This window comes from Urocitellus parryii, chromosome 3, assembly GCF_045843805.1.
Source record: "Urocitellus parryii isolate mUroPar1 chromosome 3, mUroPar1.hap1, whole genome shotgun sequence".
In the NCBI taxonomy this organism is placed as follows: domain Eukaryota; kingdom Metazoa; phylum Chordata; class Mammalia; order Rodentia; family Sciuridae; genus Urocitellus; species Urocitellus parryii.
The window spans coordinates 155,917,216-155,928,800 of NC_135533.1; the positions used below are offsets into that span (position 1 = coordinate 155,917,216).

The following is an 11,585-nucleotide window of genomic DNA, read 5'->3' on the forward strand; positions in this document are numbered from 1 at the left end:
GGTGCTGAGCCTCAACAGGCCTCAAAGGGGAGGAATCCTTCAGGATCCCCTACATGCAAGACTTAGCTCAAATATAGGACTCTCCCAGAAACCCCCACAGTCTGTGTCTCTCTGTCTCTCTCCTCCCTCCCCATGAAAGCTTCATCCTAATATGGCCAGTCTCCCCTGCAGGTCCTAGAGGCAGTTCCAGCTGGCATGGCAACTCCAGCATCTCTAAGAGCAGCAGGAGACCCAGCCCCATGGGGGTCGCCCTAGACCTCCAACAGACCAACCATCTGTGGCCCTGCCTGCCTGCTGATCCTCAGGTCACTCACCATGGGTGGCTGCTTCTCCAAGCCCAAGCCAGGTACCTCCTCCTCTCTTACTGCCTCCTCCCTCCCTCCTGCCTCTCTCTCTCTCTCTCCATTACCTTCCTCCCCCTCCCTTCTGCACTCTGCCTGCCTCCAAAGTAGGTCAGGCTAGGCAGGAGCCCCAGAATGTTAATGTGCTGAGATAGGAGGTGGGTAGGGGATCTGGAGAGGTTTTCCAGGTGCTCCCTCCAGTGATAGGCCCTCTTTTTGGGGGCGTTTGAGTGCTAGTGGTGGGAAAAGCAGCTGGATCTTTGGGGGCTTTGAGTGCTGGTGGTGGAATAGCAGCTGGATCTTTGGAAGGGGAGGAAAGGATTTCTCCCGTTGCTGAGTTAGGAAAGGGGGGCTCTAGGAATGCCTTTGGCTACTGTGTGACCTCTCTGAGCCTCAGTTTCCCTCTCTTTAAAATTATTCTACCCTCCCTGACCTCTTGAAGTTGCTGAGACGGTACAGTGGGCAGGTTCCTACCAAAGAATGTCCCTACCTCTTCTCAACCCCTCTGAAACTTAGGCTATCATCTGGACATGCTTTCCCATTTATACAAGAAATTTTTGCCATGTCTAAATCAACTGGCTCTACCCAGGGTGCTAGGGGAATCCACATCTACTTTCCACTGGAGACCCTGTCTGTGGGGCTCTCCTTCAGGCCCCCAATTTCCTCTTTCTTCCTCATAACATCTCAAGAGGTAGGGCATGCAGATATGTCACAAATAGAGAAATTGAGGCCTCAAGAGTCCTCTAGAACTCAGACAATGCTCCACCCACATTTATGCAAGCCACCCTATCCTGGGCAACTTGCCCCTGCCAGCTCACCCCAGCTCCCTTTACCTGATACCCATCAGCTCCATTACCTTGGAACTTATGAGCCTTTTCTTCTTTTCCTAGGTTCAAGGGAGAAGTTGAGGTGGGGAGGAGAGATGTTTATGCCCTACCAGGCAGGGGGACCCACCTGCACCTGTCCCAAAAACTACACTTCTCCTTTGCACTGCTGTCCTGTGAACAGCCAGATCTGGGCCGGGTCCCACCACCTTCTTGTTTGGAAATATAGCTTAGGAAAATGACGTCCACTGTCTTTACCTCAGCCTTCTCCCAATATAAACAGACAGAAGGATGCTAGCTGGCCCCAAACTGGGCACCTGTGGGACTGCTGGGCTGGCAGGAGGTCCTGGGCAAAAGATGTCACCTATAAGTTCTTTCAAAGGACCCCCAAAGGGCCGGTCTGCATGGGTCCCCTCACCCTAGTATTTCCAATATGGGGTCTAGACATAAGAACTTGGGCTCTTGAGCCTCAATTCGGCCGTACGGCTTCCAGGCTGTGTGGCTTTGGGCAGGTGATCATACCTCTCTGATCTACTTTTTTCTCATGTGTAAAGTGTGGTTGTGCTTAGCACAGGACCTTGCACTCAGGAAGCACTTTTAAAATAGTATTGGCCCTTTTTCTCTGAGCTGGATTTCCTGCTGCCAGGATTCCCCTGTGGAGGCACAGTCCCCAGGTGCTTAAGCTAGACAGGTCAGGTGTGAGGCCTAGGGAATTTCAGGGTGTAGGAATGAGAGTTCAGCTGGGGTGAGCAGGGACAATAGAAAGACCCTGGTTCTGTGCATGAGCAGATCCCCCCACCTACCCTTCTATTGCTGCTCCTGACTTAATGTCTTCCTGTTAGACTTGCATCAGTGAGTGTGCCTTGGAGCCTTCTGGCAGGAGGTGGAGGATGAAAACTGACTGGCTTGGCTGTTATCTGGCACTCCTGCCAGGCTGTTCCTGTGGACTCCCACAGCTGTCATAGCTGATGTCAGCTGAGTCTGAAGTATTTTTCTTTTTAATTCTTCCAAAAACATTCTAACACCATTACATAAAGTGTGGAAAATGGGAGGAAACTCCCCACTGGAGGACGACCTTGTGTGGCTATGTGCTCATACACTCTTCCTACCATGAACTGACCTTTGCCACTATCCCCTGCCTCGCCTGGGCTGAGTTGGGGGATGGGACATGCAGATGAAGGGCAGGAGGTCTAGACAGAGTGGGGAATTAGCTCAGAATGAAAGGAGGGCCTTGCAGGAGCTGGGCTGCCATGGGAGGCAGCACCAGAGCTGTGTCTGGGTATGGGGGTAGGAGTTAGCCAAGGCCTAGAAGAATGGCAGCCCAGGCCAAGCAAATGGTGCAGGCAAAGGCCAGGGTATGTGACTCAGCATCCACCCGGGGTTCTTGGGTCTTTTTTGTTTTTAGGAGTGTCAGGTCTGAAGTAGAAGGGAGCAGAGGTCTGGAGGCTCTGGTTCCTTGAGAGAGGCACCTCCTGCTCATGCTGTGCCAGAGGCTTAGTTTCCTCCCTGCAGCAGCAGCCCAGGAGGCCGGATTATCACTGCTAAAAATTCTGTTTATTGTTCCCTTCTAATTAGAAAAATACCCCAGGCATGCCATAGGGAATTTGGAAAATGTGGGAAAGTATAAAGAAGAAAGTGACAGTCTTTGGCTACCTCCTAAAGTAGGCCACGTGGGTATAGTGAGAAAATGTCTTCTGTGTGGAGGCCATGGATGGGGGCCCTCTGTGCCTTCTGCGCTGTTCAGACCTGTTGACATGTACCTTTACCTCATGGAATTCATTCACTCCCAGGGCCCCAGACCCGTATATAAAGACACCGAAACCCAGGACTTGGGAAATGATGAATGAATCTCAAACTTGTGAGAATAATTATTTTAAGAAGTTGAAGCCAGGCACAGTGGCACACACTTGTAATCCCAACAGTTTGGGGGACTGAGGCAGGAGGATTGCAAGTTCAAGGCCAGCCTCAGCAACTAAGTGAGGCTCTAAGCAACTTGATGAGATTCTGTTTCAAAATTTTTAAAAATTTAAAAAAGGATTGAGTGATATAGCTTAGTGGTAAAGTGCCCTGCTTTAATCCCCAATACAAAAAAAAAAAAAATGTTGGAATTTGTGTGTGTGTGTGTGTGTTTGTGTGTTGGTGGTGATACTAGGAATTAAACCTAGAGCTTTCCATACTCTAAGCAAGCATTCTATCACTGAGCTAAATCCCCAGCTCTGTTCATATTTTTTTAATTTTGAAAAAACCATTTAAACCTATGGTAAATTTACAAGAATAATACAATGAATCCTTAGTTTCTAATCATCCAGATTGACTGTGAACTGAGCTGTACCCAGTGTGGGACCTCATATTTGTATGTACATGAATCGTCCCCTAAATGTGTCCCTGAGCTGCTAGGGACATTGTTGTCCATCAGAACATGTATGACACAAGACATCAAAGTTCTTTCCTCCAGAGATCCTGGAGGGGAGGTTTAGGGTTGGAAGAAACTCTGTTCTGTGACCCTCTCATTAATTTTGACATCGAAAAAGAAAATGTGCAGAACTGCTCAGTGATACAGCATTTACGTAGATGCACAAGTTCCTGAGTTTGATCACCAGCACTGGATAAAAAGAATAAAAAATAAAGAAAGAAAAGAAAAAATGCAGAAATGAATTCAAGCTGACCAAGAAATCCCCTTCTTATGCCCTTCCTCCTCTGTCTCTTTGCTGGGGTACACAAGGCTTTCTGGAGAAATTGAGGGGAAGGGCTGAGCCTCCTGAAACTCAGAGGGGCTGGCCTCTGCCCCCGGCTTTTGGGGTGGGCAAGAAGATGGGGTGGGCTGAGGGGCTCATGATATGGCCCTGCCCACAGTGGAACTCAAGATTGAGGTGGTGCTGCCTGAGAAGGAGCGGAGCAAGGAGGAACTGTCGGCTAGCGGAAAGGGCAGCCCCCGGGCCTACCAGGGCAATGGCACAGCCCGTCACTTCCACACTGAGGAGCGCCTGCCAGCTCCCCACCCCTACCCTGGCCCTCAGGACTGCGTGGAGGCTGCCGTCTGCCATGTCAAGGACCTGGAGAATGGCCAGTGGGTGCTGGGCCTGGGAGGAGGGATCAGAAGGTCCAAGGTGGGAGGGCAAAGGAGAGGCCATGGATGAGGAGAACTAAGGTGAGGGGATTTGGAAGGGCCTATGACCTGCTTCTGCCCTAGTCATGGTCCTTGGGCTTCTGATGTTCTGGGCCTGCTACCCATGAGGCTGGACACTAAGAAGAGGTGCCCCCAGGAGGAGGTGCCTGTTGTCTGTCCTGACCTCTGAGTGCAGCCTTTCCCCAGGATGCGGGAAGTGGAGCTGGGCTGGGGGAAGGTGTTGCTGGTGAAAGACAACGGAGAATTCCATGCCTTGGGCCACAAGTGCCCACACTACGGTGCACCCCTGGTGAAAGGTGAGAAGTCCAGGGGTGCATATGGGAGGCAGGGGTAGGACCTTCCTATAGGGGGCTTGGCTACTGCACCATCGATGCCCCTGCTCTACCAGCCCCTGGGTCAATTTGACTCTTCCCTAGGCCCTGGGTCCTCATCTATTAGTGAGGTCTCCTGGGCTATGAAGTGAACCAGAAGGTGCAAGGATCCTTGGAGAAGAGCCCCCGATAGTAGCTCCAACCTAGTACCACACTGTTCCAGGAGTGTTATCCCGTGGCCGGGTGCGCTGCCCCTGGCATGGTGCCTGCTTCAACATCAGCACTGGGGACCTAGAGGACTTCCCAGGCCTGGATAGTCTGCACAAGTTCCAGGTGGGGCTGGGAGTGTGGTATAGTGGGAGCCTGGGAGCACAGAGTTGGGGGCTTGAAGCACTCCAAAGTCTGATCCTGAGCAGTACTGCCCTTGCAGGTGAAGATTGAGAAGGAGAAGGTGTATGTCCGGGCCAGCAAGCAGGTGAGGAGTGGCTCATGGCTCAGAGGAGGGGAGGGCATCTTGACTCAGAGAATAGCTTGTTCAAAGGCCCTGCAGTGGGAGAAAGCCTGGCATGTGTGACTACGAGCAGAGTGAAGGGCTGCATGATGGGGAGTGGCTGGGCTAGAGTAGCAGAACCTGATCTGCTGAGATAACCCCAAACGCACCCCACCCCCAGGCCCTGCAGCTGCAGCGAAGGACCAAGGTGATGGCCAAGTGTATCTCTCAAAGTGCTGGGCACAGTGGCAGCACCAATGTGCTCATTGTGGGTGCAGGTTAGTATTGAGGTTATGATAAGGAGGGTGGAGGTGGATGGTAGGAGGTAAGGTGGATGGTAGGAGGTAAGTTGTCTGTTGGCTATGGCCTCCTCCCTTCAGGTGCTGCTGGCCTGGTGTGTGCAGAGACACTGCGGCAGGAGGGCTTCTCGGACCGGATTGTCCTGTGTACGCTGGACCGGCATCTCCCTTATGACCGGCCAAAACTCAGTAAGGTGTGGCTTTAGGGCAAACAGTAACCAGGCACAGGACAGTCAGCACAATGCAGGGCCTGAATCCTTAACCCTCTGGGTCCCCTGTCCAGCCCACTTGGAGCCTTGCTTGTCACCTCTTCAGAGTCTGGCCAGCTGCCAACTACACTCAAATCTGGCTTACCTGTGGTGCCCCCAAAAGATCTCAGTTTGTTGAGTTTTATCCTACAGCCCACATGTAACTCAGGGCTGGCCTCACCCTTCCTGGGGTCCATGTCCTTTGGTATAAAATGGAACAATGGTAGCTTGACACTGTCTCATATTGGCTGTGTCCTGCAGTCCCTGGATGCACAACCTGAACAGCTGGCCCTGAGGCCCAAGGAGTTCTTCCGTGCCTATGGCATCGAGGTGCTCACTGAGGCTCAGGTACGAGATTGAGGATGGTAAACTGGCAGAGAATGGGTTAGTGGGAACCATGAAGAGCATTGGGCCATATGGACCCCTGGGAGTGTTCTACCCTTCCAGTTTCACTGCCCAGGCCTGGGGAGCAGCACCGGACCGTCTTACTAGCAAGATCATGAGCACACACAGGGCCTAGGGAGAGAGAAGATCTCATTCCATCAGGGATGGGAGAGTCTGGTAGGACTTGGGAATATGTAGAGGGCTTTGAGAAGAAGGTGATGTTTTAAGCTTGAAAACTGAATCCTAGGCAGTGTGGGAAGAGACCTCACCGGACATGCTCAGATCTGGCTGGGATCTGGGCATGTTGCAGGACCCAAAAGTGGATGACAAGACACAGGTCCATACCCAGGCCAGCACTTTACCTGTTGGGGGTTGCAGGTGGTCACAGTGGATGTGAGAAACAAGAAGGTCGTGTTCAAGGACGGCTTCAAGCTGGAGTATAGCAAGCTGTTGTTGGCGCCAGGGAGCAGGTGGGAGGGTGTCTTTATTGCCCTCCTTCTTCACTGGGTGGGGCACCAGCCACAATGGGAGGGTCTCACTGAGGCTGCCATATCTCAGCCCTAAGACCCTGAGCTGCAAAGGCAAAGAGGTAGAGAACGTGTTCACTATCCGGACGCCTGAGGATGCCAATCGTGTGGTGAGGCTGGCCCGGGGCCGCAATGCAATTGTCGTAGGAGCTGGTTTTTTGGGTGAGAAGCTGGGGGTGGCAGGGTGGTGGGCAGGCTTTCATAGCCAGTCCCTGGGCATGCTGGATCTAGGAGGTGCAGGGTACAAGATCTGCCAGCCCCTGCCCATCATCTCAGGTATGGAGGTGGCTGCCTATCTAACTGAGAAGGCCCATTCTGTATCTGTGGTGGAGCTTGAGGAAACACCCTTCAGGAGGTTCCTGGGGGAGCGTGTTGGCCGTGCACTCATGAAGGTAAGCCTACCCCAATCCCTTGTCCCTTGATATCCTGAGTGTCTAGTCTAGCCCCTGACCAGGCTCTCATCCATTGCCCACCTGCCCTGACAGATGTTTGAGAACAATGGGGTGAAGTTCTATATGCAGACAGAGGTGTTGGAGCTGCGGGCCCAGGAGGGAAAGGTGGGCCTTTCTCCTGTCTTTGCTGCTTTCTGTCTTCTCTCCCTGAGCCCAGTAGCTGGTCCTATCTGCTCACCCACCCACCCACTCCCTACAGCTGAAGGAGGTTGTACTGAAGAGCAGCAAGGTCATTCGGGCTGATGTCTGCGTGGTGGGCATTGGTGAGTGGATGGGCAGGTGGGCATGAATAATCAAAGCCACCTGCACAAGTTCATAGATGACCTTGAGTTAGCCCCTTCTCCTCCCTGAGCCTTAGTTTCCACATCTTTAAAATGGTGACCCCAACAGTACCCACTTTCTAGGGCCATTGAAAAACACACATACCTGGCTTAGCCCAGGCCCTGCATGGAGCATGTGCTCAATGACTGCTGCAGACTAATAATCAACTCCATACCCTGCTCTGTGTTGGATGAAGAACACAAACTTCTTACTGTTCTACTCTACCAGAAGTGGCAATTTGGAGAAGTGCAAAGCTGGGAAGTAGCAGCACAGGGGTTGGAGAAGCATGGCCTCCTGACCTCTCCAGGGGGCTTCAAGGAGTGCTTCTTGCAGGAGGCAATACTTGAGGCCTGATGGGAGGCACAGGTGTCTGTGGAGTGCAGGCAAAGGGGACAGTATGCATGAAGCCCCATGGTGGGAAGCCTGTGGATGTGATATCTGGGGTAAATTGGATGTGATATCTGGGGTAAATACAGCAGGTGAAGGGTGTGGAACACAGAGAGCAGTGAGGCCAAAGAAGGGTGGAACCAGAGTGTGGACATGGCAGCCTCTGTCCTGCTAGGTGCGGTGCCTGCCACGGGTTTCCTGAGGCAAAGTGGCATTGGTCTGGATTCCCGAGGCTTCATCCCTGTCAACAAGGTGGGGCTGGGTGGGGTGGGAAGGGTGCTGGGCTGGGGGTGGCCAGAGGTGTAGGTCAGTCCCCTGTCCTATCCATGAAGCTCTGGCTCTCTCCTCACAGATGATGCAGACCAATGTCCCAGGTGTGTTTGCAGCTGGTGATGCTGTCACCTTTCCTCTTGTCTGGAGGAACAATCGGAAAGTGAACATCCCACACTGGCAAATGGCTCATGCCCAGGGTATGGCCAGCCCTGAGGCAAGTTGGGGGGCTATCCTAGGGTTTCAGCCTCCCCCAGGATCATGCCTCAGTTGGTCTCCTTTCCTGGATCCTATGTTATGCATTCAAGGCTCTCTAGTGGCCTCACAGCTGGCCTCCAGGTGATCAAACCAGTTTACACAGCAAGCTCTGTGGCTCAACTCCAGAGACTCTCTTTCAGAACCATCTGGATGTACCATTTAGCCAGGGTCAACCTCCCATCCTAGTTTTCTTTCCACTAGTCTCCTTTCCTTTTGTCTTCAAGGATACATCCCACAGAATTTCTGACTTACCTGTACAGTCATGTCTCTCCTCTGAGGGAGAGAAGGATTTAGTAGGCCAGCTTCCCAGTCAGTGCTTTTAACTCCCTTGGACTAATCAACTATCTCTATAAACTCAGTTGTCTTCTGCAGGCCCCATCTAGTCCAGGCTCAGTGGGCACACCGTTTCTGTGGAATAGCTTTCCCTTCCTCACACCACTAACCATTAATTCCCCAAACCTCACCCACTGCACACACCTGGTCTGGGCCCCAAAGCTAGAGGGGCCAGTAAATTAACTAACTGAGTGCCTCAGAGAAGAACTCCAGACTCCCAGCCTATGATGGGTACTAGCTCCTGCACCCAACTTCCCTTTTCTCTGCGTTTGCAATTATCTGAAGGTCTGAAACCCCACTCCTAGAACTGATTTCTATTCAAGTTTTCAAGGTCTAAAGTGGCTGCTACGTTGTAAGGAAACAGCCAAATAGAATTCAGGATTTAATTGGGAGGGTCCAGAGTATTCTGATGTATGTCCAACTTTGGGTCCAATGGGGGCATATAGAAACTGGGAAGTCACCCCTGCTATTCTCTTGGGGTCCTGCATGTGACTGTCATTTCTGCTTCCCTGGCTCTTGTGCTCCCTTCTCCTCCCTCTTTGGTCCTAATGTGTCTGATTAAGTTGTCTATGTCCATAAGTGAAATGGTGAAGCGGCCCACAACCCCATGAGCAGACCTTCCAGAGAGGCAGGGCATGTCTGTCATTCAAGTTTTCCAGAGACGCAACCTAGTAACTAGCTTGGAGCCAGGTGTCTCCTTGGTACCTCAGGAGGGCGACCGCCTGTGTAACAATGTACTTCTTGATCTCTAGGGGATCCAGGAATAGCAGCTATGCCTGATAGGGGTCCCTAGAGTGCTGGGGCAGGCGATGTCAGGATGGTGAGGGCAAGGGTCAGGGTTCACATGGTCATGGGTTCTACAGGGCGGGTGGCAGCCCAGAACATGCTGGCTCAGGAGGCGGAGATCAGCACGGTGCCCTACCTATGGACTGCCATGTTCGGCAAGAGTCTGCGTTATACGGGTAACAAGATCCTTGGATGGGGTGGGACCATGATGGCTCTGGGAAGAAGCAATTAGGAACTCTCTGGGGGAAGGCCTAGGGACTACCTAAAAGAAGTAAACAATCGGGGAGGATGTCCTGAGAGGAGTTAAGAAGGCACAGGGTGGGGAATTTGTGAAGTCCATCTCCTTCCCTGGCTTATGTGGTATCACCTACCTGTTCGGCCCTACAGGCTACGGAGAAGGCTTTGACGACGTCATCATCCAAGGGGATCTAGAAGAGCTGAAGTTTGTGGCTTTTTATACCAAGTGAGAACAACTGGGTGCAATGGGGGTACAGAGCTGCTCGTTTGGGAATGGAGAGTCATCCCAGAAAAGTGCTCCTGAGGAGGGGGCTTAGCTAAAAAGGCGGAATAAGTGGCAAAGGGAGGCAGACAGCTGGACAGGAGGCACTGCAGAGGAAAGATGAGGAAGAGATCACTAATAGCTGACTTTGTTGTGCATTGGGCCAGATGATTTATCTTCAAAACAGCTCTTTGAGGTGGGTGTTGACAGCCCACTTACAACAAGAAAAGCCACACAAAGAATGGTGGTGTCAGAACAGGACCCTAGTCCTGAACCCTGCTGAGGATTGGAGCTTCCCTAGGGAAATCTGATGCCTGTGCTGGGACAAATAGGGAGGGATAGGTGCTCAGGAAATTCCTGTGACCCCAGGAAAGATCCCTCCCTGGGTCCCAGTGATGAGGAGTGTGTCTTCAGGAAGGAAGGCTTTTGCCAAGCAGCACTTAGGCTTAGCCACCCTCTCTCTGCAGAGGTGATGAGGTGATCGCTGTGGCCAGCATGAACTATGATCCCATCGTATCCAAGGTGGCTGAGGTGCTGGGCTCTGGTCGTGCCATCCGGAAGCGGGAGGTGGAGTGAGTGTGGGCTTGGGAGGTCTTGGGGTGAAGGAAGGAAAGCCCTGAAGGATTGGCTTAAGCTGTCATGGCAGCCAATGTCTCCTAAGTTATCCAGGACCCTCGCTCTTGCTCCCCATTTGTCTGAGGTTTCCAGGGCTAAGAGGGCAGAGATTATACTTTGAGAGAAAGCTGGTGTACTCAGAGGGGAGAGATGGGAAAGGGGTGTGTGTCCCAGGGCATCACCACTGCTGCAGGGAGAGTCAAGGTCCACTGCTTGCATCCAAGTACCTCTCCAGCCCTGGTATCCCTCACTGAATGTGGTTTTTCTTACCTTAGTAGAAACACAGCTAGTGATGCCCTTGGGTACACCCTGTATAGAGATGTGGGGTGGTTATGTGGGGCCTGGGAGGCACTGGACGCCAGCCATTAACCTCATTCCAATATGGTTCCAGTGAGAGTCCTCTGTGTACAGAGAGCTCCTAGGGACTGGGGAAAGCCTGCAGGCCACTAGGGGGCTGGAGGAGGTTATGGGTCATGCTAGGCCTTAGTCTGGAAATAATGGAGGACCAAGAACAGACATGACGAATGACATACTCTTTCCCTGGCCTTCTCTGTTTTTCCCTCTTGGCTTCACAAAGGCTGTTCATGCTGCACAGCAAGTATGTGTGTCCTCTGTCCTTATTATTAACCATTCTGAACCTTTCCCACTTCAGCCCCAGAGCCTCTACTCAATGATCTACTCCTCTCTGCCCAAGTACATTTCCCTGCTGGGCACCAAGGACAGGGCAGACCACTCTATTCTCAAGAGTCAGCTGCTAACGGTGCCCAGAGCAGGGAAACTGCCTTCTTCTTCCCTTATCCTATCTCTCCTCATTCCTGCAGGACTGGCGACATGTCTTGGCTCACAGGGAAAGGATCCTGAGTTCGAGTGTGACTTGGGCAGGCATGCTGGGGTACAAGGAACAAAGGCCAAGCCTTGGGGGCAGGTGCCAATCTTCAGTTTCCCAGCATCCCGCAGGGCAGAATTTGAGCCCTCCCAATGCTTGCCTTTGGCTGCCTGGATCCCTTCCAGGACGGCCTCTGCTGCCTCCAGAAGATGCTCACCCATCAGGGCCTCAGCTGCCACTGACATCTGGCACTGGAGGTGGGACAGGCCATGTCTCTTTTCCCTCTG

The 11,585-nt window shown here is 52.4% G+C and overlaps 1 protein-coding gene across 3 annotated transcripts; it reads left to right on the top strand.

Moving 5' to 3' along the window:
- The first annotated feature begins 306 nt into the window (after positions 1-306).
- Aifm3 (AIF family member 3) lies at positions 307-11,333 on the top strand. 3 transcript variants are annotated; one of them, XM_026401659.2, is made up of 20 exons: positions 307-346; positions 4,019-4,232; positions 4,479-4,588; positions 4,827-4,936; positions 5,034-5,078; positions 5,275-5,371; positions 5,474-5,586; positions 5,902-5,988; positions 6,403-6,494; positions 6,583-6,713; positions 6,828-6,943; positions 7,037-7,108; positions 7,203-7,266; positions 7,887-7,963; positions 8,064-8,181; positions 9,436-9,534; positions 9,746-9,821; positions 10,325-10,429; positions 11,050-11,070; positions 11,294-11,333. In XM_026401659.2, exons 1-20 carry the CDS (start codon positions 316-318, stop codon positions 11,331-11,333), a joined length of 1,818 nt encoding a protein of 605 aa, XP_026257444.2. In that variant the 5' UTR covers positions 307-315. The 3 variants fall into 3 exon arrangements, with proteins under 3 accessions (XP_026257444.2, XP_026257445.2, XP_077651723.1); XM_026401660.2 differs by lacking the exon at positions 11,050-11,070; XM_077795597.1 differs by lacking the exon at positions 11,050-11,070 and having other exon boundaries at positions 316-346; positions 3,992-4,232.
- The last annotated feature ends 252 nt before the right edge of the window (positions 11,334-11,585 follow it).